This window comes from Rhincodon typus, chromosome 12, assembly GCF_021869965.1.
Source record: "Rhincodon typus isolate 14 chromosome 12, sRhiTyp1.1, whole genome shotgun sequence".
Classification (NCBI taxonomy): Eukaryota; Metazoa; Chordata; class Chondrichthyes; order Orectolobiformes; family Rhincodontidae; genus Rhincodon; species Rhincodon typus.
The window spans coordinates 38,641,220-38,668,822 of record NC_063343.1 but is presented as its reverse complement, the minus strand read 5'-3'; the positions used below and the strand labels follow the sequence as shown (position 1 = coordinate 38,668,822).

Sequence of the window (27,603 nt, the reverse complement as noted above, 5' to 3'; positions counted from 1 at the left end):
TAAGCTAAGAAACATATTCAGAGTTTTATGTTGAGCTTTCAAAACTGGTTTGAATATTGAGACTAGTTGGAGTTTTTATTCCAGAACCTTCAAAATTCAAGGATTTAGAAACGCTGAGTCCAATAATAAACCAGTGTGAGAATCAATATGCAATCTTTTTGCTATTCAGCATCAGTAAGGTTCTAACATATATGTTTATATACATCAGTGCAGACCTATTAGAAACTCAGTGATTTGTCTTGAGGAACTGAATGCACAAACCAGAAAAAATTTAACAAAATTAATTAATTTAAAGAATGCAGGTAGTGTTTCCAACATTTGCTTTTTACATTTAGATTTCCAAAACTTGTAGTATTTTAGCTTTCCTGAACTTTGTTCCAATTGGTCAAACAGTTTATATCAGATGCAGAAAAATGGGAACATTTTATATTTTGATGGAACAATGTCTGGACCAAAGGAATTGCTTTTTTAATGCTTAGAGATATGGAAAAAGTTACGTTATATTCAAAATCTCTACAATCATGAGTGGTGGGTAAGTTTCACTTTTAAAAAAGTAATGACAGTCCTGAAACTGAATTGAGGAATTTTGTTTTAATTCATTGAATAAAGACATTTTTGACTTGGCCAACATTTATGGCCTGTCCCGAACTGCCACTGAACTGGTAGTTTGCCAGGCTATTTCAGAAGGCAGTTAAGAGTTAATCACATTGCTTTGGGTCTGGAATCATGTGGTTCAAAATAGGAAAGGACAGTAGATTTCCTTGCAATCAGTGGCGGATTTACAACTTGGTCACCATTAGCCTAGCTTTTTTTGTTTAAAAAAGACTCCAGATTTTAATGAATTCAAATTCTCCCCATCTGCTGTGATGGTATTCAAATCTATGTTCCCAGAATATTAGCCTGGGATTCTGGATTACTAATCCACTGCCATTGCCACGACTCCACTGCCTCCCCATAAAATTCAGTCAGTGGAACTGAACTAATCAGGTCCATTTGAGCTCTCCATTTACATTAAACTCAGTGAACCTACAATATTTGGCAAACCTACAGTCCACAGGCCTCATATGCCTCACCAGAGCACCTCACATGGCCTGACGTTTACTTTACTGGTGGATGAATTAGCAGCTTATTCATAGGCTGCTGAAGCTTGGAGCTGTGGCAGTGAGTCTCCATGTCTGGGAATAGGAAGCTTTGAGGGGGAGTGTGGTTTGAGGAGGAGGGGCAGGAAATGAGAGTCACACCAAGGAGAGAAGGTAATGAGTTTCAGTTGGTGGAGGGGAACTGTGAGGCAGATTGTGAAGGTGAAGGGGTTAATGATAATCAGGTCATTCCTTCTAATTTCTCTTTCTCAAAAAACTTTTGGCAGTGTTCTGCTTTTTGTGACCCCGATTGGTCAGCTTTACAGCATCCCCTTTTTGTGCATTTAGATAGGACACTCTGATTAACTAAATGGAGATTCCAGGCATGCTTCGTGCTTCTGTGCCCATGGCAGAATTCAAATTCCTGCTCAGAAGAATTCATTTTTAAAATAGAAATCACCTTTTACCAAGTTGCATTTAAGTCTCCCTGGGAGAAAAAAAACCTTGGGCCACTTTCAGTTCAATGTGAAATGTTTGCTGGTGGGGTAATAGTGTAGATGGAAATGTGAGGAGCACAAAGCCTCATTAGGTTTTCTTTTGTGAAGTTAAAGGTGGTAGAATAAGACAGACAGAGTGAAAGGGCGAGAGAGGGAAAGGTATGGTAGAGAAGGAAAGGGAAAAGGAGGTAGTTAGAAGCTGAATGGCAACAGAAGGAGGGGGGTTGGGGGGAAGGAAGTGTTTGTGAAATAACAGCACAGAGATTAGATCCCATCAAGTCATCCTTTATTGACTAGTGCACAGTACCCTAGCTGTGCCAGCCAGCTCGGAGTCAATCTGATCTGAGGAGATTCTAATCTCCTGGTTATGTTTTTTTTCTCTCAAGGGGGCTAGAGTATAAAAACAGAAGTCATGCTGCGACTGTACAAGAAATAGGTGAGATTGCCCATGAATGACTGTGTATACTATCAGTCTTGTTAATTCAGATGGGATGTTCTTGTATTGGAAATATTTCAGACAAGGTTCATTCATCTGATTCATGAGATAAGAAGTTTGTCTTACAAGGAAAGGTTGAGAAGATTGTGCCTATGCTCATTGGAGTTGAGGAATGAGAGGTGATCTTATTGAAACATATCTGATTCTGACTGGGTTTGATACAGTAGATGCCAGGAAACTATTTCTTCCTGCGAGGGAGTCTAAAAGCAGAGGGCACGGTGAAATAACTGCACAGAGACTGGTTTCCCGTCGCCAAGTCACTGTATATTTTACTAGTACACAGTACCACTGTCGCCAGCCAGCTCAGAGTCAGTCGCCTCAACTGAGGAGATTCTAATCTCCGGGTTATATCAAGGTTTTCCGGATTGGCCCAGGTTAACAACCTCAATCAGGAACCTTGTAGTCAATGAAGTCCACCTGGTCCCAATCACTAGATCCCTCCCCATCTACATCCAGGGATGGTGACCTGGCCTTTCACTTGTACCCTCTCTTGTGATGTTTCACCCTGGGTTTGGTTCCTCCACCTCAGACACAGTCAGCGTGTACTGAACCGTGGCCTATCTCTTGCACCTGAAACATCTCAGGAGAGTTTCCTTCTCTTCTTCCAGTGGTAACAGTATCAGGGCTGCATTCAATTCAGACTCTGAGGTTTCCTCAACACTGGACGGAGGGGGAATACTTACGATTTCTGCTGGGCCTTCTGGCTGTTCTAAGGGGCGAGATATGTTTTGCCTCTGCTCCATTTGTGAGGCAATGGCTTTTTAGGTGATCCACGTGTTTGTTCAGGAAAGTAACAGGACCTGACCTCATGTCAACCTTGCCTTGTACCCGTTCAGGGCCATTTCCATGGTTCTGGAACCAAACTTCATCTCCTGAATTAAATTGTCTCTCTCACTTAGGGGAGGCGTTTGGCTGGCATTGGCATTCCTGCTGCCATTTCACCCCACCCCCACCAGATCTGGAAATATCAGGTTTCACAATTGGTACGACCGGTGCTGCCCATTCTGCAAACCGCACTGGTTTGTAGATTCCTTCACTCTCCAGCCTCCCAATTTCCGCCTCTACTTTTGTCCACAAGGCAAATGGCACCGGGCAGGCCTTGCAAAATCTCAGAATTGTGTCCTGCTCAACATGTAAAGTGGCTTTGGCCCCATTGATAGTCCCAAGCCCTTCTTGAAAATCTCCTGGGTATTTCACTAGGACTTCACTAAAGCAGCCATTTTCCAATCAAAAAATGTTGAGCCAATCCAGGTGAATCTTTCTCAATCAATTCTGCCCCAATATACTTGGGCCTGAGCCTTTTACTACCATCAGTGGTAACTGCACTAACTGCTTCTCACAGGCAACTGGAACCGACGTTGTACTCTTAATTTGCAACTGTTCCCCAGTGTACGTTCTCAGTCTGGCTGAGGTCTTGCACAAACTTGAAGGTTGGAGTTCTGAGTGAATCTTGTTAAAGACAGATTCTGCAAACACAGATACAGTTGCGCTGGTATCAACCTCCAGGGGACTGCATGACCATTTAACCAAACATTAATTTTAATTGGCTCCGATTTGGATGTCACTAAACAATTTAATTGTTCCAACCCACATGTAGGGAAACTTTCCAAGGGGTGCACTCTCCTGGGTTCCAGTCTATGAGTTTTCCTACTCACGTCAGGTCTTGTAGGACTCCTTTGCTGTCTCTAGTCCATATACTGTCAGCAACTACAATGGCTTAATGGTCCAGATCCTTAAGAACTTTTTAGCCACTTGTCTGAGGCTTGGATTTGCTGTGGGGTTCTGCTGTGGGTTGGCCTAGGGTCCCTCTGCTCAGGAAATGCCCTGTCTGAGGCTCTGTGATTACCTACACTTACAAGGTGTTTCCCAATCTCAGACATCAGGTGAGGATGTCCACTTCCATTGGGATGTCCTGTAGCTCCTGTGCTCACTTGCCACATTTCCTAATGACAAGGCCAGCTGTAGTGTCTATTTGAAGTCCAAGTGGGCTTCAGCTAGTAGGCGCTTCTGGTGACATCATTTATCCCACATTCCAAATGGTCCCTCAGCATCTCATTCATGGTTAACCTAAAATCACATGCCTCTGCCAGTCATCATAACCTCATCAAAATACCCAATACGGATTCTCCTGGTTCTCTAATAGCTAAATAAAACCAATAGCATCTCAGGATTAGAGGAGGTTTGGGGTCGCAATATTCCATAATCAACTCTGTCAGCTCTTGTAAGGTTTTAGTGTTTGGTGCCTCTGGGAAAGTTAAGCCCCTTATAATTGAAAATGCTGTGGGTCCACATGCAGTCAGAAGGATTACTCGTTCCTTTTCATCTGCCCGGAAAAAGTATTGCAATCTTTCCACATACTTTACCCAGTCTTCGACAGAAGAAACAAATGAATCAACCTCCCAAATACAGGCATGATGCCGGAAATGCTTACCCCAACTCCAAGATGAATGTTACAAGCGAATGTTCTTCAGGCACATACTGTTTTCTCCCGTCATCACTAAAATCACTGCACAGAGGCTGGGTCCCATCACCAAGTCACCCTTTATTTACTAGTACACAGGACACTGGTTGCAGCCAGCCAGCTTGGAGTCAGTCCTCAACTGAGGAGATTCTAATCTCTTGGTTATATTGGTCAGCGAAAGTTTTCCTGATTTGCCCAGGTTGACAACCCCAATTAAGAACCTTATAGTCGATGAGGTCCACCTGGACCCAATCACTACAGTTTGAGAAAGATTGAGGCAGCAAGGAGGAAGGAGAGAGAGTGGGAAAGGATAAGGGTAATGAGAGACAGAGGGAAGTGAGGGATAGTGGGCTGTAAGAACAGGAAGCCTCAGGCTGAAAGTCCACATACTTGTGACCTTCTCACATCCATGTGTGTTCCACTGAGGCCAGCTTTTAGTGTGTGTCAGCAGAGATTGCCCAAGATCAGCACTAGTTAAAACAGACTACTTAGCCGAGCCTCAGTTGCCACTCCCTTCCTTAATGATCATGAATTTGAGCTGATTCACTTTCTTTGTCTAGCATCTACCGAATTAATAATTTCACTTTTTAATTTAAAAATGCATTTTAAACATTTAATCAAAAGGTACTCACATCTAACCCCGATTCACCAGGTTTACCCTATGTAAGGAACAGGAAGGAAAACAGTTACTAAATTTTGCTAAACTAAATCTGAACTTGGAACTTTTGTCTCAAAAACTTGTTTTAAAATAATGCATTGCTTCCACATACATCACAGCTAATACCAAAACTAAAGGAAGAGCCAGAATGTAAAGCATTCATGTGTTAGAGGAAATCCGCTGATATGAAACCCCAATGGGGAGTTGAGTGTTGAGGTGGGTAGGCGTACGGGCAGAGGGCAGCCAAACTGCATATTTGAGGCTTCATTTAGCAGTTGTTTAGAATCCCTGCTGGTAGGTTGCCAGCAGGCATGTGTGCAGAAACTGTTCCCACTGCAGAAAGATCATGGAGGAGAAGGCATCAATTTAAGGCAATTGCCAAAAAAAGCAATGGAGGCATGAGGAGAAACAGTGAAAAGCTGGGAATGTACTGTCCAAGGCTGTGGTGGAGGCTCAATTGATGTATACAAGAGGTAACTGGATTACTGTCTGAAAGGAAGAATGTGCAGAGTTACTGAGATGAGGCAGGAAAATGACACTTGCTGAATTAATCATTCAGGGTGCCAAAGACAGGCCAAATGGCCTTCATTTGTATTATTACAAATCTGAGATTCTTACCTTTTCTCCCTTTTGACCAGGTAGACCTATAAGACCCATGGAACCAGGATTTCCCTATAAAAGAAGAGATGGCATAATATTAACCAATTTGTATGGTTTGGAATTAGTTTCCATTTACTTTGCTGATTTGTGTTCATACTTGCATTAAGTCTTGGACATATGATGACCAACAGCAGCTTCCTAATTTCCTCAAGTGGTTAAGGTAGTGAGTAACCAAGATATAAATGGATAAGTTTTCATTTTCATAATTTGGATAGCAAATTAAAATCAGTGAAATAAAAACTGGACGGGTCCCCCTCAATTGATTGGTCTGTTCCACCAAATGGGGAAAATAACAATAGCAGATGTGAAAGGTCAGGTATTCGACCCTTGGCTTGGACTGAGTTTCACTCAGCAGAATGGTAACAGTATAGATATTTCACTAACAACGGTTGGGAAGGGAAAAAAATCGGATACAATTCCCAGCCACATCGCTATCTGACAACACCTATGGAAAGTCAGTGGGTGGGGTATGTGTGATGTGTATGTGTGAACTGTGTGCAGTGTGTCTGTCTGCGGGAGAGAATGCACATACATGAGAAAGTGTACATGTGGTGTATGTGCAAGTGTGAAGAAAGATTGTGTGCACATGAGTGTGTGTAGTGTGTCTGTAAGAATGTGTGTGTGGTATATATGAGAGTATGTGGATGTGTTGTGAGACTGTGTGTTTGTGGTATACATGTGAGAGTGTGTGTTACGGATATGCGAGAGACTCTGTGTATGTGTGTGTGTGTGTGTGTGTGTCTGGTGTACATGTGAGAGTAGGTGTGAGAATGTGTTGATGTGAGGGTGTGTGCATGTGTGTGTATATAAATATATACAGCTACATATGTGCAAATTGAACAAAGGAAGGATTGGGTATTGCAATGGAGTGCCAGCAGATGGAAGGCATCATCAATGCTCAAAAGTGGAGAGAGACAATTGGAGGAATACTAGAAGGTGTCCATTCTCTTCTTTAATGTTCCTGTCAACAGCTGATAAAATTGAAGAGTCTTGGAACATAGCTCTATTATCCTGACAACATCACTTATGTATAGTGACACAGAAGGGGCAGGAATACAAGAGCTCACCATAGTACATCTTCTCCCCCCAATAATACTCCTTCTGAGTCAGTGATCTTTTTAAGAACTTAAAACCAGTTTGAAATTTGCACAAATTTAGTTCACATAAATCAGGTTTAAATATAATTATTTATAATTCAGTGATGCGCTTAGTAGATTTTGCAATTATGTGGCACTGACAAAGAGAAATTCGATGAGAAATAAAACAGGGACCATTTAGTGGGTCTGTGACCAGAAATAACTGGATCAATACTGCTGAAAGGTTTCCTTGAGAGACAAAAGGTAGAACAGACTTTCAGCACATAAGTTAAGGCTGGGTTAAAATATGTTACAGGAGTTTCTACCCCTGAGGGGTGCAATCCTCTCCAAACTCTGGTCAGCTGTACACAGATGCTGAATATTGTAATTCTTCTCAACAATGGCCCCCAAAGTTATTGCATTAACTTGAGACCTACTGACAGAAATGCCACACTCACTCTCCACGGTACGAACGAGATCAGGGGAGTACAACGACAACAGTACTGTGATGTCCCCTGAGAGCTTCAAGCATAGATCTCAAATGAGCCTATGCAACACATGACTACAGCCATGCAGGAGATGTCTGCCATCTTAATCCGAATAACATCCGATCTATCAGTGGCCTTCTAATTTGTGATCTTCACAAACTGCTCCCCAGTGGAGTAATGCAGTGCTGGCTGAAAGCCCAAAGGTCACAGGTCAAAACTTGTCCTAGCAGTCAGTGTAGGCTATCTCAATCTCTGCTGAGGCCACAAGAGGTACATAACTAGAAGCAGTAGGAAGCAGAGGAGAAAGCGAATATAATTCACAAAGGGTATATACATGGATGTTCGACAAGATGCCATGCCATTAAGTATCCCTGCTCTCTAATGGCACACAATGTGTAATAATCTACACAACTTCTGCAGCTTTCCATTCTTATGTTCCACAGGCTAACTTTCCCTTTCAGATACATCACAATAACTGTCAATACACTGCAGGTCATTGGAGGGGGTGGGGGGAGGATATCATTTTGAAGGCTCTTCCATTATAATTTTTGAGGACTCATGTTTAAGAGATTGTGAAAATTGATTCATTTGATAGACTGAGCGAGTATGAAATTTTTAAAAAGATGTTAATGGAATGGAATCCTCCCATTCTCCCAGTTTCTCTGTCTGTTGCAACTATTTTTCTGCCTCTGATGCGACCTCATTTTTCCTCAAACAAGGAGTTTCCCCTAATTGATTGACAGGGCCTTTTATTGTGTCCAATCCATCTCCTACATTTCTGCCCTCACCCTGTCCCCTCCTTCCAGAACAATGATAGGATTCCCCTTGTCCTTTCTTTCCACCCCGTTAGTCTCTGCATTCAAAGGATCATCCTATTTCCACCACCTCCAGCAGGATGGCATCACCAAACACATCTTTCCTTCCCCTCCACTGTCAGAATTCCATAGGGACTGTTCCCTCCGTGACACCCGGTCCACTCATCATTCCTAACATTTCCTTACTCCACATGGTTTGACCTGTTGAGTTTCACCGATATTCTCTGTGTTTGCCTCAAAATTCTAGCTTCCACAGTATTTTGCTTTTATTCAAATAAATTCCATTCCAAACCTTCCTCCAGCCTGAAAAATATCCACTGACCATTATTGCCGGTTTCCGATTAGTCAGCTAATTTTGGATTCAGTTGCTACCATCCCTTTTATTTCATGAGTCATAACTTTTCTCACAAGTCTGCTGTATGGAACTGTGTCAAATGTCCTCTGGAAGTCTGTGTACACTGCATCAACAGCGTCAACCTTATGCAGCCTGTTACCTCTTCAAAAATCTACAACAAATCAGTTAAACACAATTCCCATTAGTCGCCTTTCTCACGTGACTACCATTTCTATCCCCAATAATTATTTTTCGAAGCTTTCCCCATCACTGAAGTTAAACTGATTGGTCTATAAGTGCTGGGATTTGAAGACGGGCATGTTATTTGGAATTCTCCAGTTGTGTGGCAGCTCCTGTGAGTCAAGGGAAGTCTGAAATATTATAGCTAGTGCTCCTGCATTTTCCACTCTCACTTCCTTCAATAGCGTAACATAGTTATCGAACCTTGTCCAGTCAGCAGGCTTGCACGCAGCAAAATATACCTCCATTAGATCCAGAGGTGCTTACATTGCAGTTGGTTTATGGAACTGTTACAATTTTAACTTCCCACATGCCCCCAACTCATCTGTCCATGAGAATCTAACTTGCTGATATTTCAGCAGCAAATCAGTTATTTTCTACATCTAACCTCTTCATTGAAAATGCTGAATCGAAAATTACAATTGGTGAAGCTACAGTCAGATAAAACTCTGTGTTTTACTTTGATTAAAGACATGGCATTTGTTCACATACCTGTATGCCAGGTAAACCTCTATCACCTTTTCTACTGCCATCACCCTTTTCACCTTTACTGCCATTCAATCCTGGTTCACCCTAAGGATAAAGCAGAATTAGTTCTAATGATTTATCACAGATGCCATGATTTTGAAATTCTAGAAGCCTCACCACTGGCATAGTTGTATGGTTTGCCCACTTTGGAGATATAAACTGAACAGCGCCATGCTGCTCCCATGGTAGATCCAAAGCTCATTTAAAGGGTGAAAGGCAAAACCATGAAAAAGTGCTCCGATAAGTCTTTGGTTGACCCATTACAGAACTGATGCTAATTTCAGACAACAGGAGTTCTACCATGCTTACTGAGGATGCAATTAGCTCAGCAATTCCCTGGACACCACCAGATGTGGCAGAGTATTGGGTCTCAAAGGAAGTTAAACAAAGATTAGATTGACAGAAATCTGGTGGATCCTATTGCAAATTATGCCCTGTCCTCCAAGCAATTGTTGTGTTGAGTCTTCCCGTTTCTATAATTTCAGAACACATTTATATAAATATGCAATAATTCCATTAAGTTAGAAAAGAATAAATTACACAGCATACTCCTGGATTTAATGCTATAAAATGTAATATTCCTTTAAATGCTTGCTCTTCTCTCCTGTAGTTGCTGACTCATACTTTGGTACTTTGGTACTTCATCCAGTTGGTCCCATTCATGTGTGTGCTCATAGGTTATTTAAACATTGAAGCTCAGTCAAATTCCCAGCCCTATGACCATTCACTTGGATTTTGTAGTAATGGTAGTTGGATAGAATCAGGGACAGAAACTTTACCATGTTCACCATCTCCACATTGGACACAACAATTGTCTTTGGGAGTCCAAAGTGCAACTTTAAGTAAGCATCTAGCGCAAAATATTATGGTGTGTAAAGACTTTACAAAACGTGTTCAGTCACAGGCAGGGGAAGACTCTATGGTGTTGGCCGTCGAGAAATTAATTCAACTGCACAAGCAGGTACAGGAGCAGAAGGCAGGTTGTCAGAGGCACTCAGAAAACTGAATCCAAGGTTAGAGGAGTCCACTAACATTATCTGCACTGTCTTACCTCCGACAAGCAAACACTTTGCTGCATCCATGGTTGGGTTAGCAGTGACTATGGAGACCCAGATCCAACACACTCACTCCACACACAACTGTCAACCTCAACCCTGCAGAAGTTCAGGCTGAGGAGGGTGAACATACATCTGGGCAGGACACACAGTAAGTTAGGTGCCTGATAGCCACAAACACCTTAGGGTTATCCAAACAAAACTCTGAGCCAACAGGCTCCACTACAGGACAGGCTCTCTCCAACCCAGCAAAAAACCCCAGGACTGCACCTCGACAAAGAGGAACGGAAAAATAAAAACTTGTGAGGCCACACTGGTGGCATTAGTGAAATTTGATTGTAAATACAGTATCACATTTATAAATAAATGTTCAGTTTTCATCCTTTGCAACGTGAGTGAATTCATTTTAGTTGCACCTACATGAGTGAAGGTAGAAGCTAGTCGTGCTTAGTGGTACATGATGTTCCAACTCTAGCTGAGCAATAGTTATCCTTCTCAGAGTACCCATATTAACCCTAAACTTTGTCATAATTGAATGAGGGAGTATCAGATGTTGTGAAGATTTCTATCATTTTGTAATCTTATTTTTATTAAACAACAGGAAAAGCGGAAAAGCTTAAAAAAGATTCAAGTCCATGTGCACAATTATGCATTAACACATGCTTTTAACCTGTACTGTGGGAGTGCCTGTTTTATGCTAATGCCCCTTGAAGGACCTCATATCACACAAAAGTAAAGCCTGGTCCCTCAGGGAAAGAAAACACCTACTCCACCCCTCAACAACCACTTTTTATTTCTGAATTGGATGAAGTTGGAAGGAAACACAAGTCGTGCTTTGTGGAGAGAGTTGCAGGATCAGCCTCTCGGTCTGGGTGAACCCTCAAACCTACATGATTGTTTCTGCCTTGTCTTCCATGTCAGCCCCATTGGAGTGATCTTCCCCACATTCCCACCCAACTGGCTTATTTAACTGCTCATCTCCAGTGTTTCCTCTAATTTTTCTTCCTGTTTTGTGGTCATCTAAGGTCCACTGGGGATAGTTCCAATAAGCCTGCGTGGGCAATATCAGAAACAAGGCAGCCCCTCAGTTTTGGGATCATTCAGCAGTCACAGCAAACACAAATGCCATTTGAACAGTGTCCTCAGACATTGGGCCTAACAAGAAGGCCAATGTGATGCCTCTACATGCGCCTTTTGCACATTGTTGCCCTGATTCAGATGTGCAGCAGTGGATTCCAAGTGGAAGAAATGCATTGCCACAATGCATGGAGCCTCCTGGTGACTTTGAGGTCGCAGATGGAACATTGCTCATTTCCCCTTTACCACTTGAACTCTAGGCACACGGCTTAGTTATGCAAAACATAGTTACACACTGACCCCCCTCATCACAGCCAGGTTGGTGGTGAAAGTGAAGTTCTGAATGAGGCAGTAAAGTGCAAAAAGACAAGGAGAAGTGCTGTGAGCATCCAAGCAGGTAGAAAGAGAGTTAGTGAGGAGCTGAGAGATACACCCTGCTCTGCTGCATCAATTTCACTTCTCATCATCACTCCTCCCTCACCTTCTTTGATGATGAGTGATGATTCCATCCCTGACTTTTCTCTTGCTTTCCTTGTCTTCTCTGGGGATAAGGTCTCTACCAATATCATTTACAAACCCAGAGTTACCTTAACTACACTCCCTCACACTCTGCTTCCTTGCAAGGACTTCATTAAATTCTCTCTTTCTCAGTCTCCATCACATCTGTTGTGACGATGCCACCTTCCACAGGGCTGCTCTGACATGTGTTCCTTTTGCTGAACTAGCATTCTCCCACCACCACGGTTGACAGAGCCCTCAGCCAAGTCTAGCTCTATTCCCAACCTTCCCTTCCTTCCCAGAACAAAGATAGGATTTACTCTAGTCCTTGCTTCCCACCTCACCAGTCTTCACGTCAAAAAGATCATCACCTGCCATTTCCACTGCCTCCAGCAGGAGCCATCCCCAAACAAATCCTCCCTTCCCATGCAATCATAGGGTAACACTTGCCCTTTTACCTCCTCCTTCCTCATTTTCCTAGACACAGGTGAAGCAGTGATTTACTTGTATTTCTTTCAATATGGTCTACTGTTCACAATTTGGTTTCCTTTGCATTGATGAGACTAAATTTGGACTAGGTGACTGTTTTGCCGAACACCTCCATTCTGTCCACAAGAATGAACTTTAACCTTACAGCTGCTTGCCATTTCAGTAAACCACCTTTCTCTCGTGCATGTCCATCCTTTCATAACGCTGCAGAGAAACCTAATGCAAGCTGGAGAACAGCACCTCATTTTCTACTTACACAGTTTACAGCCTTCAGCACTTAAAGTCAACAAATGTGAAGCTGGAAAAGCACAGCAGGTCAGATAGCATCCAAGGAGCAGGAAAGTCAACGTTTCGAGCTGAAACCCTTTGTCAGGGCTGGGGAGGGGAGCCCAGAAGTAAATAGAGGGAGGGAGATAAACTTAGGTGGGGTGGGTGATAGGTAGATGTAGGTAGGGGGTTATTGTGATTGGTCAGTGGGAAGGGTGGAGCGGATAGGTGAGTAGGAAGATGGACAGGTCAGGTCATGGAGACGAGGAGTAGGCGGAGGGCTGAACATGGCATAAAGCTGGGAGTGGAGGGATTTTGAAGCTGGTGAAGTCAATATTGAGGCCATTGGGCTGTAAGCTCCCAAGGCGAAATATCAGATGTCGTTCTTCCAGTTTACATTTGGCCTCACTCTGACAGCGGAGGAGACCAAGGATGGACATGTCACCAGGGGAGTGGGAGGGGGAATTAAAATGGATGAAAACCGGAAGATCAGGTTGGTTGGTGTGTGCAGAGTGCAGATCCTCCACAAACTGGTCCCCGAATCTGCATTTGGTCTCCCCGATATAGAGGATACAATCCGTAGTTACACTGGCCCCAAACCCCATCTCTTCCTCCGTTACATTGATGACTGTATCGGCGCTGCCTCGTGCTCCCACGAGGAGCTCGAACAGTTCATCCACTTCACCAACACCTTCCACCCCAACCTTAAGTTCACCTGGACCATCTCTGATACCTCTCTCTCCTTCCTGGACCTCTCTGTTTCCATCTCTGGCAACCACCTAGAAACCGATATCCATTTCAAGCCCACCGACTCCCACAGCTACCTAGAATACTCCTCCTCCCACCCACCTTCCTGCAAAAATGCCATCCCCTATTCCCAATTCCTTCGCCTCCGCCGCATCTGCTCCCAGGATGAGGCATTCTACTCCCGAACATCTCAGATGTCCTCGTTTTTCAAGGACCGCAACTTCCCCCCGTCAGTGTTCGAGAACACCCTCGACCGTGTCTCCCGCATTTCCCCCAACTCATCCCTCACACCCCCTCCCCACAATAACAACCAAAACAGAATCCCCCTCGTCCTCGCGTACCACCCCACCAACCTCCGGATCCAACACATCATCCACCAACACTTCCGCCATCTGCAATCCGACCCCACCACCAAAGACATTTTTTCCTCCCCACCCTTATCTGCTTTCCGGAGGGACCACTCTCTCCGGGACTCCCTTGTCCGCTCCACACTCCTCTCTAGCCCCACCACACCCGGCATTTTTCCTTGCAACCGCAGGAAGTACTACACCTGCCCCTACACCTCCCCCCTCACCCCCATCCCAGGCCCCAAGGAGACTTTCCACATCAAGCAGATGTTCACCTGCACATCTGCTAATGTGGTATACTGTATCCGCTGTTCCCGTTGTGGCCTCCTCTACATCAGGGAAACCAAGCGGAGGCTTGGTGATCGCTTTGCAGAACAGCTACACTCGGTTCACACTAAACAACTGCACCTCCCAGTCGCGAGCCATTTCAACTCCCCCTCCCATTCCGCAGACGACATGTCCATCCTGGGCCTCCTACAGTGCCACAACAATGCCACGCGAAGGTTGCAGGAACAGCAACTCATATTCCGCTTGGGAACCCTGCAGCCCAATGGTATCAATGTGGACTTCACAAGCTTCAAAATCTCCCCCCTCTCCATCGCATCCCAAAACCAGCCCAGCTCGTCCCCGCCTCCTTAACCTATCCTTCCTCCCACCTATCCCCTCCTACCTACTAGCCCCATCCCACCCCCTTGACCTGTCTGGTCCTCCCTGGACTGACCTATCTCCTCCCTACCTCCCCACCTACACTCACCTTTACTGGCTCCATCCCTGCCTCTTTGACCTGTCTGTCTCCTCTCCACCTATCTTCTCCTCTATCCACCTCCCCCTCTCTCCCTATTTATTTCAGAACCCCCTTCCCCTCCCCCATTTCTGAAGAAGGGTCTAGGCCCAAAACGTCAGCCTTCCTGCTCCTCTGATGCTGCTTGGCCTGCTGTGTTCATCCAGCTCTACACCTTGTTATCATGGCTACAATAGATCAGGTTCGATGAAGTGCAGGTGAATTTCTGCCCGATCTGGAAGGATTGTTGAGGGCCTTGGATGGAAGTGAGAGGGGGCGGTGTTGGGGCAGGTGTTGCACCTCTTGCGGTCACAGAGAAAGGTACTGGGTATGGTGGAGAAGTTGGTGGGGTGTGTAGAGCTGATGAGGGAGTCGCAGAATGAATGGTCCCTGTGGAAAGCGGAGAGGGATGGGGAGGGAAATATCTTTTTGGCGGTTGGGTCTGAAAATAGGTGGTGGGAAAGTTGGAGGATAATACTTTGGATTTGGAGGTTGGGGTTTGGTATGAGAGGACTAAGGGGATTCCATCCTTATTGTTGTTGTGGGGAGGGGGTTTGAGGGCAGAAGTGTGGGAAATGGAGGAGATGTGATTGAGGTTATCCTTAATTACAGAGGAGGGGAAATTATGGCCCCTAAAGTAGGATATCTGAGATGTCCTGGAGTAAAACACCTCATCCTGGGACCAGATACCGCAGACGAATTGGGAGTATGGGATAGCATTTTTGCAGGAGGGTGGGTGAGAGGAGGTGTAGTCGAGGTAGTTGTGAGAGTCAGGGGGCTTGAAATGGATGTCAGTGGTGAGTCGGTTTCTGGAGGTGGAGATGGAGAACCCAGGAAGGGGAGGGAGGTGTCAGAAATGGTTCAGCTGAATTTGAGGGTGGGGTGGAATGTGTTGGTGAAGTTGATAAACTGCTCGAGCTCCTCATGCAAGCATGAGACAGCATCAATACAGTCATCAATATAGTGCAGAAAGAGGTGAGGGATGGTACCGGTGTGGAAGAGGGATTGTTCCATGAATCCTACAAACAGGCAGGCATAGTTTGGGCTCATGCGGGTACCCATGGCCACCCCTTTGGTTCGTAGGAAGTGGGAGGAATCAGAGGAAAAGTTGTTGAGGGTGAGGACCAAGTGAATGAGAGTGTCAGTGGAGGGGGACTGGTTGGGCCTACGGGAGAGGAAGAAGCGGAGGGCTTTTGGTCCCTCTATATGGGGGATACAGGTGTACAGGGACTGCAGGTCCATGGTGAAGATGAGGTGTTGGGGGCCAGGGAATTGAAAGTTTTGGAAAAGGTGGAGGACACGGGTTGTGTCATGAATGCAGGTGAGGAGTTCCTGGGCCGAAGGGGAATGAACGGAGTCGAAGTTGGAGGAGATGAGCTCAGTGGGGCAGGAGCAGGCAGAGACAATGGGTCGACCAGGGCAGTCGGGTTTATGGATTTTGAGAAGGAGATAGAAATGGGTGGTGTGGGTTTGGGGAACTATCAGGGTGGAGGCTGTGGATGGGAGATCTCCCAAAGTGATGAGGTTGTTGATGGTCTGGGAGATGATGGCTTGGTGATCAGAGGTGGAGCCATGATCGAAGGGATGGTAGGAGGAGGTGTCAAAGAGTTGGCATCTGGCCTCAGCGATGTAGAGGTCAGTTTGCCATACTATCACCATGTCCCCCTTTTCCAACAGGTTTAATAGTGAGGATGGGATTGGAGCAAAGGGAACGGAGAGCTGCACGTTCCGACGGGGAGAGGTTGGAGTAGGTGAGAGGGGTGGAGAGATCCAAGTGATAGATGTCATGGCAACAGTTTGAGATGAAGGAGTCGAGGGAGGGTAGGAGGGTGGGAGGAGGTATCCAGGAGGATGAAGTTTGCTGGAGGGGAGAGGGGAGAAGGGATCGTTAGAGGGTGGGTTGGATTCCCGTTCAAAGAAATAGGCATCGAGGCGGATGCAGCGAAAGAAGAGCTCGACATCATGGCGTGCACGGAATTTGTTTGCATGTGGGTGCAGAGGAATGAGCCCTTTGCTGAGGACTGATCATTCAGCCTCCATGAGGGGGAGATGAGGGGGGTGGTGAATACCCGGCAGGGCTTGGGGTTGGGGCTGAGTGTAGAGCTGGGACCAGGAGTGGGGGCGGAGACTTCATCTGGAGTGTGTGCGCGCTGGAGCGGTCATGTGGGCAGAAGTGGATTTATCCCGGTCGTCAGTGATGTCAGCAGTCACATGGTCTTCAACGTTGGTCACAGGGACCATTCATTCTGCAACTCCCTTGTTAGCTCTACATACCCCACCAACTTCTCCACCCCTCCCGGTACCTTTCCCTGCAACTGCAAGAAGTGCAACACCTGCCCTTAACTCCCCTCTCACCTCTGTCCAAGGCCCCAAACAATCCTTCCAAATCTGGCAGAGATTTATCTGCGCTTCATCCAACCTTATCTATTGTATCCATTGCTCCCAATATCGTCTCCTCTATATCAGGGAGACCAAACGCAGATTCAAGGACAGGTTCACGGAGCATCTGCGCTTTGCATGCACCAACCAACCAACCTGACCTTCCGGTTGCCATCCATTTTAATTCCCACTTCCACTCTCCTGGTGATATGTCCATCCTTGGCCTCCTCCACTATTAGAGTGAGGCCAAACGTAAACTGGAGGAACGACACCTGATATTTCGCCTTGGGAGCTTACAGCCCAATGGCCTCAATATTGATGTCACCAGCTTCAAAATCCCTCCACTCCCAGCTTTATTCCATGTCCAGCTCACCCCCTCCTCCTCACCTCCCTGACCTGACCTAAACTGTCCATCTTCCTGCTCACCTATCCACTCCACCCTTCCCACTGACCAATCACAATAGCCCCCTACCTATATCTACCTATCAGCATCTCATCTACCCTTCCCCTAGCAACACACCTAGGCTCCCCTCCCCCTCCCCAATCCTGACAAAGGGTTTCGGCCCGAAACGTTGACTTTCCTGCTCCTCGGATGCTGTTTGACCTGCTGTGCTTTTCCAGCTTCATATCTATTGACTCTGGTTTGCAGCATCTGCAATCCTTACTGTCTTCAGGACTTAACACTGAGTTCAAAAACTTCAGAACATGAACACTGTTCTGAACTTTGATTAGACCCCCTTTCCCTCCACCACCATCACTTCTTGATGACATGGTTTTACTCCCAATAGAGAGGATCTATTTTTTGCTGTTCACATCTATCATTAACACATACTTTACATTTCTATCTCTCCTTTACTACCATTAGCCCTCTTTTTATCTTTCACTCTGGCCATCCCCACCATCAGTTCCTCTTCCTCCTCTTCCTTTGTCAACAGCATTAAAAAAAACATTATTTTCTAGCTACCTTAAGTTCCAAAGAAGAATCTTGAAATATCAACTCTGTTTCTCACCGCATGGTTGCTGCCGGACCTGTTGAGTTTCTCTAGCAGTTTCTGTTTTTAATTTCAATGCATGAGATGGGTGCTTTTGCTTGTGCACAGAGACCTGGCAGCACCATTGCAATGTTTGGTGTTGGTTTGCAAATAGACTTCTGCATCTCACTGTTCAAACCTCAAGTGGAAAATTTGACTTTTTATTTGTCGCTGTTGAGAATCTTGACTTTCCAATGTCGCCATATTTTCTCAATTGATTTACCATTGCTCACCTCATTCATGGCTACATTTTTATTGTAGACAAATGGGGGTATCAGATTGATAAACTGATAAGCAACCCTGTAGTGAATGCAATTGAAACAAGCTTGGAATTTGTTCCACTTCACCGGTAAGCGTGTTTGTCTTGCAATCCCAACAGCGGTCTCTAAGCTTGCAATGGAGTCAGGCAGTTTGGAGAATAAATTATAATCTCCATGAGCAGGATGAAGTAATTATATGGTTTATGACAAAGACATAGCACTGGTTGAATCACCCAAAAGCATGTCATATTGCCATAGAGGTTGTGATTCAGGATCCAGTCTCAGTTACAAGATCTTTTGTTCAATTTATCAGTGTGTGTTTGCCATCATAAAGCAGGTAGTTGAGTTTAGGAATAGACAGAGGTAGTTGTAGCTTTGCTTTGACAAAATCTGCCTCTCACCAGATTGAGAGAGCCACAAGTGATGATAGTTAGTCTTGCAGTGATTGCAATTGACATTGTGTCCCTGTTATAAAGGCTCCAGTCAGCTGTGGCTCTGAAGAAAAGGACGGCTATTTATATATTTCCTGACTTCAGAATATTCCAAGCTGCTTTACTCCAAATGTACTTCTGAAGTACAGTCACTGTTGTACAGTAGGAGATGCAGCATACAGTTTGGATGAAACAAGGCCCCACAAAAAACAATGAAGTGGTAACCAGACAACCTGATTTGTAGTGAAGTTAGGAATGATGCTCCTTAAGGCTCAGTATATTTGAGATAGGAGAAGAAAAGGTGGACTTACAGAAGCGGACAAAAAACTATTAGAGCTGGAGTTATTGCCAAATTGTATGCTTCACTGGATGTCTTCATAGCCTTTTTTTATTGTTATTTACTTATCAGAATATACTATCATCTTTAAGAAATGAGAGGTTTTAGATAGACACTTACAGGTGGACCAGAGAAACCGATTTCTCCTTTTTCACCTTTCTGTCCTGGAATTCCTGGGACTCCGGATTCTCCTTTAGGCCCAATTAAACCCTAAAAATATGAGAAACACTGACACTTCAGAGAACACAACACTTCAATTGGAGGCTTAAAAATAAACAGCCTCACTGTTAAAGCATATGAATATTAAAAGTATTGAGCTGGATTTTCATCCTTGAGGGTAGAGCAAGTCAGGAAAATTCCCATGTTTGTGTGCCCTCTTGGGAAGTAGGAACTTAATTGACAGGGTGGGGGTAGGTAAGGTGCCAGCTAATCCAGAGAAAGGTCATATGCAGCCATGGGCATCAGTGGATGAAGTGGCGGGCTGTTGTAAAGTCCGACCTCAGTGCTAGGGTCTTTGTCCCAGCTTTACAAAAAAAAAGCCCTGCAGATCTCACCTCCACACACTGCTCCATCCAGTCCACCTCATGACCTCTAAACACTCCCGATGGCCAATCATTGTCCCCCTGCAAAGACATGGCACTTCCATCTACCATACATCCATTGCTTTGCTACAGTGCATGATGACTGTTGGATGTGCAGGCCACTTTTACTGCACTGTTTCAGTAAGTGAAGCAGGTCACCTGTTCCAAAGATATATTTATAAAAATTCTGATGTGTAGAGGAAGTGTAGTTATCACATTTCAAATGTTCTGGGACATTTTTACCAAACTGGCACATCTAGAATGGTCAGCTGATGGTGCGTCTATGCACTAATGGTGCCAACTCTAGTTGGACTTATTCCTCATGTTTCAACTGCCCTGTTCCCACATTTATGACCCGTCTCCCAGCCTTCTTGTCTGACACTTTCTTGCAGCAATTAGAAAACAAATGACCTACTCATTATCCATTGGATGGTCCTTGACCTTGACATTAGACAAAATTGTTCAACGTTTTTGTAACTTTTCAGCTGGGAAGGCTCGTAGGCAGCTTTCTTGTCTGGATGCCAGCCGAGGCCCTTCAGGAACCACTGAAGGACTGCTTAAGGTCAGCATCCCACCAACGCTGGCATTCAACCAATCAGCTTTGCCAGCAACCTAATGAGTAGGGGTTCTCATTCATAGGCATTTTGTGTCTGATTGAGGGACTCAGCATTGGGAAGGTGTGTGCTCCATAGGAAACCATCCCCTTTTTCTGACCCTAACACTCTGTCCCTGCAACCACCATTCCAACCACACTCTGAAAGAAATCCATCAGTGATGTCTGCTGAAGGCTACACATTGTAGTAGTGTTTCTGGAGCTGGTATTGGAGTAGCTGGCAACTCTCGGGGCGAAACCTCTCTCCTTACTGGAGGCTCATTCTGACAGGAGACCCAATGCTGAACAGACAAAAACTTAATCATCTTAGATTAGCATCATTAGCCTCCGAGAGAAACACAATGCAGAACCTCCACCAGTTCTCCAACCAGTCGATGGGGCTCCCCTCACTCATGTTAAATTCTGGTCTCTAGGGCCAACAATTAATAAAACTTTATATTTTTTAAACTAATAATACAGATGATAACTGATAATTAAATAATCAGTTTATTTTAAAAGTTCATTGCAATCATTAAAATAAATGCCATTGGATGAACAAAGACTTTGTTTCTCTATCTATTTGACTTTACTTCTTTGGAAAGGTTGCTGCAAAAATGCAATCAAAAATCACAACAGAAAGTAAGGTTTGTGGATGGGATAGTTAAGGACCCTGATAAATGTTTAAGATAAGTAGATGAATATGACATTCACATTCATGTATTGGTGTTTATTTAAAGGAGACAGTAAGAGCTTTAACATCAAAGTATATCATCAAATTCATTGAATAGTTCCTGTCAAACAGCACAAGGATTTTTCCAACCAGATACTGTGTATTTGCTGAACCACACCCACCATGGATATCTGAGGATTGGCCAATTACAGCAAATTATTTCATGCTAATTAGTTCAAACTAAGTTGTTTCTGAATTTCCAATGTATACTGCTGCTGGGCTGCAACTTTGTAAATGATTTTGCAAATGCTTGAAATTTTACAGTTTTATAACTTGAACCAGTTTCGTTGAGACATGTGTACTTAAAAAAAAGACTGTTCTAGTATTAGAGGAAGACAACACAAGAAAGTATTCTGATCTGAATCACAATATACAATTTGATTTTAGTTGTGATGTTTGCACAGTGGGTCAAATCAAAGGAGAAGCTGGATAAAAAGATTAAAAATGCATCTATTTTAAAATGACCTCAGTTTTCTAAGTAGCACTCTCACCCTGGAGCACGACGGCAGATACCTTTGGTAGAACTGAATAGAGATTGCAATAATAAAGCTGTCACTATTACATGCTTAGATTGTCATTAGAAAAATCTTGGAAGTCAATAAAATATTTTGAATATATTAGTATAAAAAGTTTTCAATCCTTATTTCAATTTGACATATAAAGCAAAAGATTTTGTTATTATTTTTGTGTCATCTTAGGGAGTCGTAGCATTTATTAATTATAAATAAATTAATACAATGAATACAGACAATAAAAGATGGCAGGGCAGGTGATGTGTTGCAACTACAAAATGTGGGAGTTCCTGGATAGCAGTATGATCAAGGGCAAGCATCGGCACGAGGTGAATGTAGCTCAAGGCGTCTGAGCTCAGAGTTTATGAGCTGTAGACTGAGCTACAGGCACTCTGATGCAACAGACCAAAGGAAAATTATCTGGACACTTTTTTTATTCCAGGAGGCATATGCTTTAGGAAAGCACCTTCTGATCTTGTTGGGATAAGAGGGTGTGACTGTGAGTGAAATGGGTATGGAGAACCAGGAGATGGAGGAGCCTCAGTCTTTGCAGTTGCAGAACATTTTTGTGGTTCCTGTAGTCTGTAATAGATAAAAGCAATGGATGTAAAATGGATGAGAAAACTAACAAGGGCACTGTGGCACAGCAAGCCATTCAAATGGGAGAATTAAAAGGAGTATAGTGGTAGTAGGGGTTAGCATAGTCAGGGGTATGGATGCAGGTCTCTGCACCCAAGAGTGAGAGTCAGGCTATAATGTTGTCTGGCTGGTTCCGAGATTCAGGATATCTGACATGAATTCAGAGCTAGCTAAAGTGATTTGGAAAACTATATTAAGGCATACGTCATTGGAGATACAATGGCAGACATTTATGGAAATATTTCAGAACACTTAAAGATACATTCCAATGTGAAAGGAAGATTTTAAGAGAGGATACACCATCCATAGCTAAATGAAGAAGTTAAAATAAGCATCAAATTTAAAGAAAAGAGGTATAATTCTGCAAAGAAGAATGACAGGTCACAAGATAAAGAACAGAAAAGAATGATTAAAAGGTTAACAAGGAAGGGCAAATTTGAGTAGGAGACAAAGCTAGTTAGAAATATAAAACCATACTAAATGCTTCCACAGGTATTTTAAAAAAGTAAATTTGGGAATTAATAATGGAAAGTAGGGGAATGACAGATGAATTGAACACATATTTTATGTCTGTCTTCACTGTAGAGGATGCAAATAACATCCCAGAAACAATTGTGAATCAGAAGGGGAAAGATCATCGTGGAAATGGTTCTGAGAAAATTATTAGAACTAAAACCTGACAAGTTCCCTGGCCCTGATAGATTTTATCCTCAGTGTTAAAAGAAGGGATTGCTAAGATGATAGGTGCATTGGTTTTAATTCCAAACTTCCATGAATCCTGGAAAGGTCCCAGAGTGAAAAGCGATGAATGTGACTCCTCTATTCAGGAAAGGATGGAGACAGAAAGCAAAAACTGTTAAGCTAACATCTTTCATAGAGAAAATGCTTTGATCTATTACTGGGAAGATTACAGCAGGGCACCTAGAAACTCTTCCTCCAGTCAAGTAGATTCAACATGGCTTTGTGAAAGGGAAATCATATCTTACTAATTTTTGGAGTTTTTTTAAGGAAGTAACAAGCAACATGGAGAAAGGGGTAGTAGGAACTGCCGATTCTGGAGAATCGGAGATAACAAGGTGTAGAGCTGGATGAACACAGCAGGCCAAGCAGCATCAGAGGAGCAGGAAAGTTGACGTTTCGGGTCTAGACACTTGGGGAATTGGTGAATGTACTTAGATTTTTAGAAGGCATTTGAGAGGGCAATATCAAGGCTTACTACAAAAAAAAAAGAACTCACAGCATAACGGGTAACATATTAGGTTGGTTAGAAGAGTGGTTGGCTAATGGGAACCAGAGGGTGAGTAAAATGCGTCATTTTTGGGTTGGCAGGATGTGATGAGTGATATGCCACTGAGATCAGTGCAGGGGTTGCAATTATTTACAATTTATATCAGTGACTTGGATGAAGGGAATGAATATATGGCTGCTAATAATACATAGATAGGTAGGAAAGGAAGTTATGAAGATGACCATAAGGAGGCTACATAGGGATGTAGTGAGGTCAATTCATTAGGCAAAAATTTGGCAAATGGAACATGTGAGAAAACATGAAAGTGTATTATTTAAGGAGAGAGTGATTGCAGAACTCTGAGGTTCAGAATGATCTGAGTGTCTTGGCACAATATGAATCCTAAAAAGTTAGCATGTAGTACAGTAAATGATTAGGAAGGCAAATGAAATGTTGTCAATTATTCCAAGTGGAAAAGAATATAATAGTAGGAATATTTTGCTTAAGTGATAAGGAGATTGGCGAGGCCACATCTGCAGTACTGCATACAGTATTGGTCTGCTTATTTAAGTAAGGATGTAAATGTATTAGAGGCAGTTCAGAGAAGGTACATGTGACTGATACCTGGTTAGGGGATTATCTTATGAGGAAAGGTTGAATAGACTAAGCTCTTTCCATAAGAGTTTAGAAGAAAGATGATCTTATTGAGACATAAAAGATCCCGAGGAGACCTGATAGATGGTTGTTGCAAGGATGTTTCTCCTTGTGGGAGAGACCTAGAACGATGGCACATATTTTAATGGTCAGGGATCTTCCATTTCAGTCTGGAATGAGAAGGTTGCGAATCCTTGGTACTCTTTTTCCAAGAGAGTGATGGAAGCCTGATCATTAGGTATATTTAAAGTAGAAGTAAACAGATATTTGACAATCAGGGGGTTAGTAGTTTTCAATGGTAGATGAGAATGTGGAGTTGGGTCACAAGCAGATCAGCCATGATCATGTTAAATGGTGGAGTCAGCAAGAGTGGTGAATGGTTTACTCCTACGTTTGTATGTCCTTTCAATTTCACACATTCTGATTCATATTTACTGTGAAAACACTACCTGTAGAGCCTCTTGGATTTTTCCATCGTAGTCTATTATCTCCGTTGTTCCTTGTTCACCTTTTTGACCCTTCATACAAGTTGATAATAAATATGGAGAAAGCACTAGTTCAACAGCATGAGAAATTCAGTTCAAAAGACTTTCAGCACAAACATGGACAAGGTAGCTTCTAAATTCCTGGTGCACTCAAGATATAGTGTTCATCCGATGCTTCTCTCACTGCACCTGGTGGCCTCTCACCTTCCTTCACTCAAGGAATATACCCAGAACACAAAAAACAAAATCAGAAACTTTTCAGTGACTGCTGACGCCAGTTAAAGTGGCTAAAAAAAAAAGCTGTGTGTGTTATCTGTGAAGCGCCTGGAATGCCAACAGTTGATCATGCAAGACCAGCTTTCATGGCACAGGTATCAAACGCCTCATTGTGTTTTACATGCTTTGGCAGGGAGGCTGGCTTGTGATTTTACTAACTCAACTCTGCTGCACTTCAGGATTAATATTAACCTCAAAGAGTATTTGTTGTAGAAAGAAATATTTGAGCCGTTGTCTGAAGGTAGTGGTGTAGATTCAATGATAATGCCTGGAAAGAAACTGGACAAATACTTCAGAGGAAAAAAGGTACAAAATTATGAGAAAGTTCAGTAGACTGGAGCTATTTGGACAGTCACAGCCAGCACAGGCATGATGTGCCAAATGGCCTGTTTCCATTCTGTACCAGTCTATGCTTACAATTTTCTTCCCTGAAATTTCAGTGACATTTTCTCTAAAACGCACATTTTGGAATGTAGACCATATGTGAATTACTCATGACATTTGCAATTTAGACTAATGCTGGTCTTGGCTCAGTTATAGAACTCCATCACTGAATCTGAAGAATGTGTGGTCTATTCCCACAACAGAGACTTGAGCACATCATCTATGTTTGCAATTTAGTTGAGAAACAAAGGAAGATTGGGGATGTTGGCCATCTGAGGACAGTGAGAGCTACATTTGGAAATATATTGAGACCTAGCCTCCTTTTCATCTGCAAGTGATGGAAAGTCTGTGGGAAGGAGGGGAGTGAGAGAGGAGGGCTAGTGCATGGGAATCTACCTGGAGGGAGGAGAGGGGTGTTGCCAAAAAGAGGGGTCAACTTCAAAACAAAATAAACACATTTTATTTTGACATACAGGGGACTTTATTTTACATGCTGCAGCACCATCTTTAGACAGGCAGACGCTTCCGGTCACTACAGAACTTAACAAAATTCATAAAGTACTTACATTCAGTCCTGGGCGTCCCTTTTCACCCTTCTCGCCAGGTTCACCCTAAAATGAATTCCATGACATCTGGTAAAAATCTGCCGACCACTGAATAAATTCAGTGCAACCATAATTAAATGCAACATTGTGTTTTAGCATTTAAATCTGCATGTTATTCTGACAATCAAATTATGTGCCAGCCTTTAGGGCCCAAAATGTTAGCATCCCTTGATTTGTAAGTGTTGCAGAAATATAAACTACAGCAGTAAAAATATTTTGTCAGTAAATATAAATAATGTTCTAAATTAATTTCTTTGGCAGCTTTGGTCTTTGAGAAACATCTTTACTGGGTTTTCCCAGTAGCAACAATCAGATTCATTCCTACAGCCCCTTTAACATAACAAACCGTTTCTGGGTGTATTGCTTAGGATACAGAGTAGAAATCTGGGCAACTCAGAAGTGTGATTGAGGAGCTATGGTCTCCAGAAAGGTGGTATACAATGACTAAAGGTCCCTTTACTTTTGGTAAGCTGTGTTTGGGGATGTGGAGAATACAAGCTGCGACTTTGTTCTGGAAGCAGTTACAAAGGCAGGGTAGAGAAAAGCCATAATAATAGATAAGGACAAAAACTTTGAAGAGAGGAGCCCGTGCACATCAGGAATGATTGAGATGAAATGTCTTGCTGTAGGATAGGAAGTTCAGAAAATGTTGATTCATCTCTTGTTTTTACTTCTGATTATAAGCAACATAGCTGAAGTTTGGAGGAATGATGCTGGTTGTTTTAGAGTTTTTCGTAAAAGTTCTGCCCATCACATTTGACATTGCAGTCTGTCTGAAGCACAGAGTCAGTGACATCTCTGCATTTCTTTGTGAATGAAGTAAATTCCTTGAAAGTAGACTGATATGAAAAATATTAATTGGGGTCATACCTCCTGATAATTATCAAATACCATCCAATTTAATTAGTTATGTTATATTAATTTATTCTTCAGGATAATATGGATAATATTTTAACCTTTTTATTATAAACATTTGGATAACTGCTTCAAAGAGAGACTTTTGCTCTCTACTGCCCCCACCTGGTCTCAGGAAGAAGTCCCAGTTTAGAGATCTGCTGGCCAATCTCTAATCCTCACAGTGTCAGAGGCCTGGGAAAGGGTTACAGACAGAGATGAGCTGGGGGTAGGGAGGAATGAGCTGGGAGTTGCTACAGAAAGGTGGATTCCTTCTTGCTTGACCTCGCAATAGGCAGCTTAAGCTGTTGGGCTTCAGGCTGATGTGGGTCCTCTTTCCCCTCCTTCTCCCTCCCCACAACACCACACCACAGTCAAAATAGAGGCAAGGCCAAGAGAAGGCCCCTGACTGCTGTTATGCCTAAATGGCCCCAAGGGTGGCTGGGTCACCTCATGCCTCTTTTGCTCGCTGTAAAGTTGCTGATAGACCATAGGCAGGTAGATAATTGGAAGGTCAACAACACCCCTACTTTGAGACTCACTGGCAGAAGAGCATTCAATCCAGCTCTATCCCAGATCTGTGTGTTAAGAAAACACAATAAATTTATATTTTACCTTTAATCCCATTGACCCCCGTAATCCTGGAGGACCTGCAATACCTTTTTCTCCCTGGATAAAAGAACATGCAAATACCAATCACAAACTACTTAGCAAACAAACACACCATCAAAACAGACTGTTTCCATCATTTCTCAATAGCAGTTAGATGTTCGTATTGAGCATTCGTATCGGGGCTCAATATTTTTCAAGTGCTCAGAGATTTGTCAAAGGTTACTTTTTGATTTCTGAGGGCTGATTTTTAGTTTTCACAATCCTTTTTCGGTCTCACTACCTTTATTTTCATGATGCAGTCACCCAGTAACAATTTCTCCTATATTTGCATTGATACAGGGGGAATTTGCACTCACAAAGAAGCAGAGATGATCAAATTT

The 27,603-nt window shown here is 43.3% G+C and overlaps 1 protein-coding gene across 5 annotated transcripts in view; it reads right to left on the bottom strand.

Moving 5' to 3' along the window:
* Nucleotides 1–27,603, bottom strand: part of LOC109925807 (collagen alpha-1(XXIII) chain-like) — a 170,124-nt gene that overhangs the window by 9,490 nt on the left and 133,031 nt on the right. For 3 of the 5 annotated variants that reach the window (XM_048603849.1, XM_048603851.1, XM_048603852.1), the window contains 7 exons: nt 27,227–27,280; nt 25,679–25,723; nt 24,417–24,485; nt 19,152–19,241; nt 9,297–9,377; nt 5,810–5,863; nt 5,166–5,192 (listed from right to left, as the gene is read on the bottom strand). In XM_048603849.1, the coding sequence (XP_048459806.1) occupies nt 5,166–5,192; nt 5,810–5,863; nt 9,297–9,377; nt 19,152–19,241; nt 24,417–24,485; nt 25,679–25,723; nt 27,227–27,280 (420 nt within the window). The remainder of the gene's footprint in view (nt 1–5,165; nt 5,193–5,809; nt 5,864–9,296; nt 9,378–19,151; nt 19,242–24,416; nt 24,486–25,678; nt 25,724–27,226; nt 27,281–27,603) is intronic. The other 2 variants (XM_048603854.1, XM_048603853.1) reach the window with 2 other exon arrangements.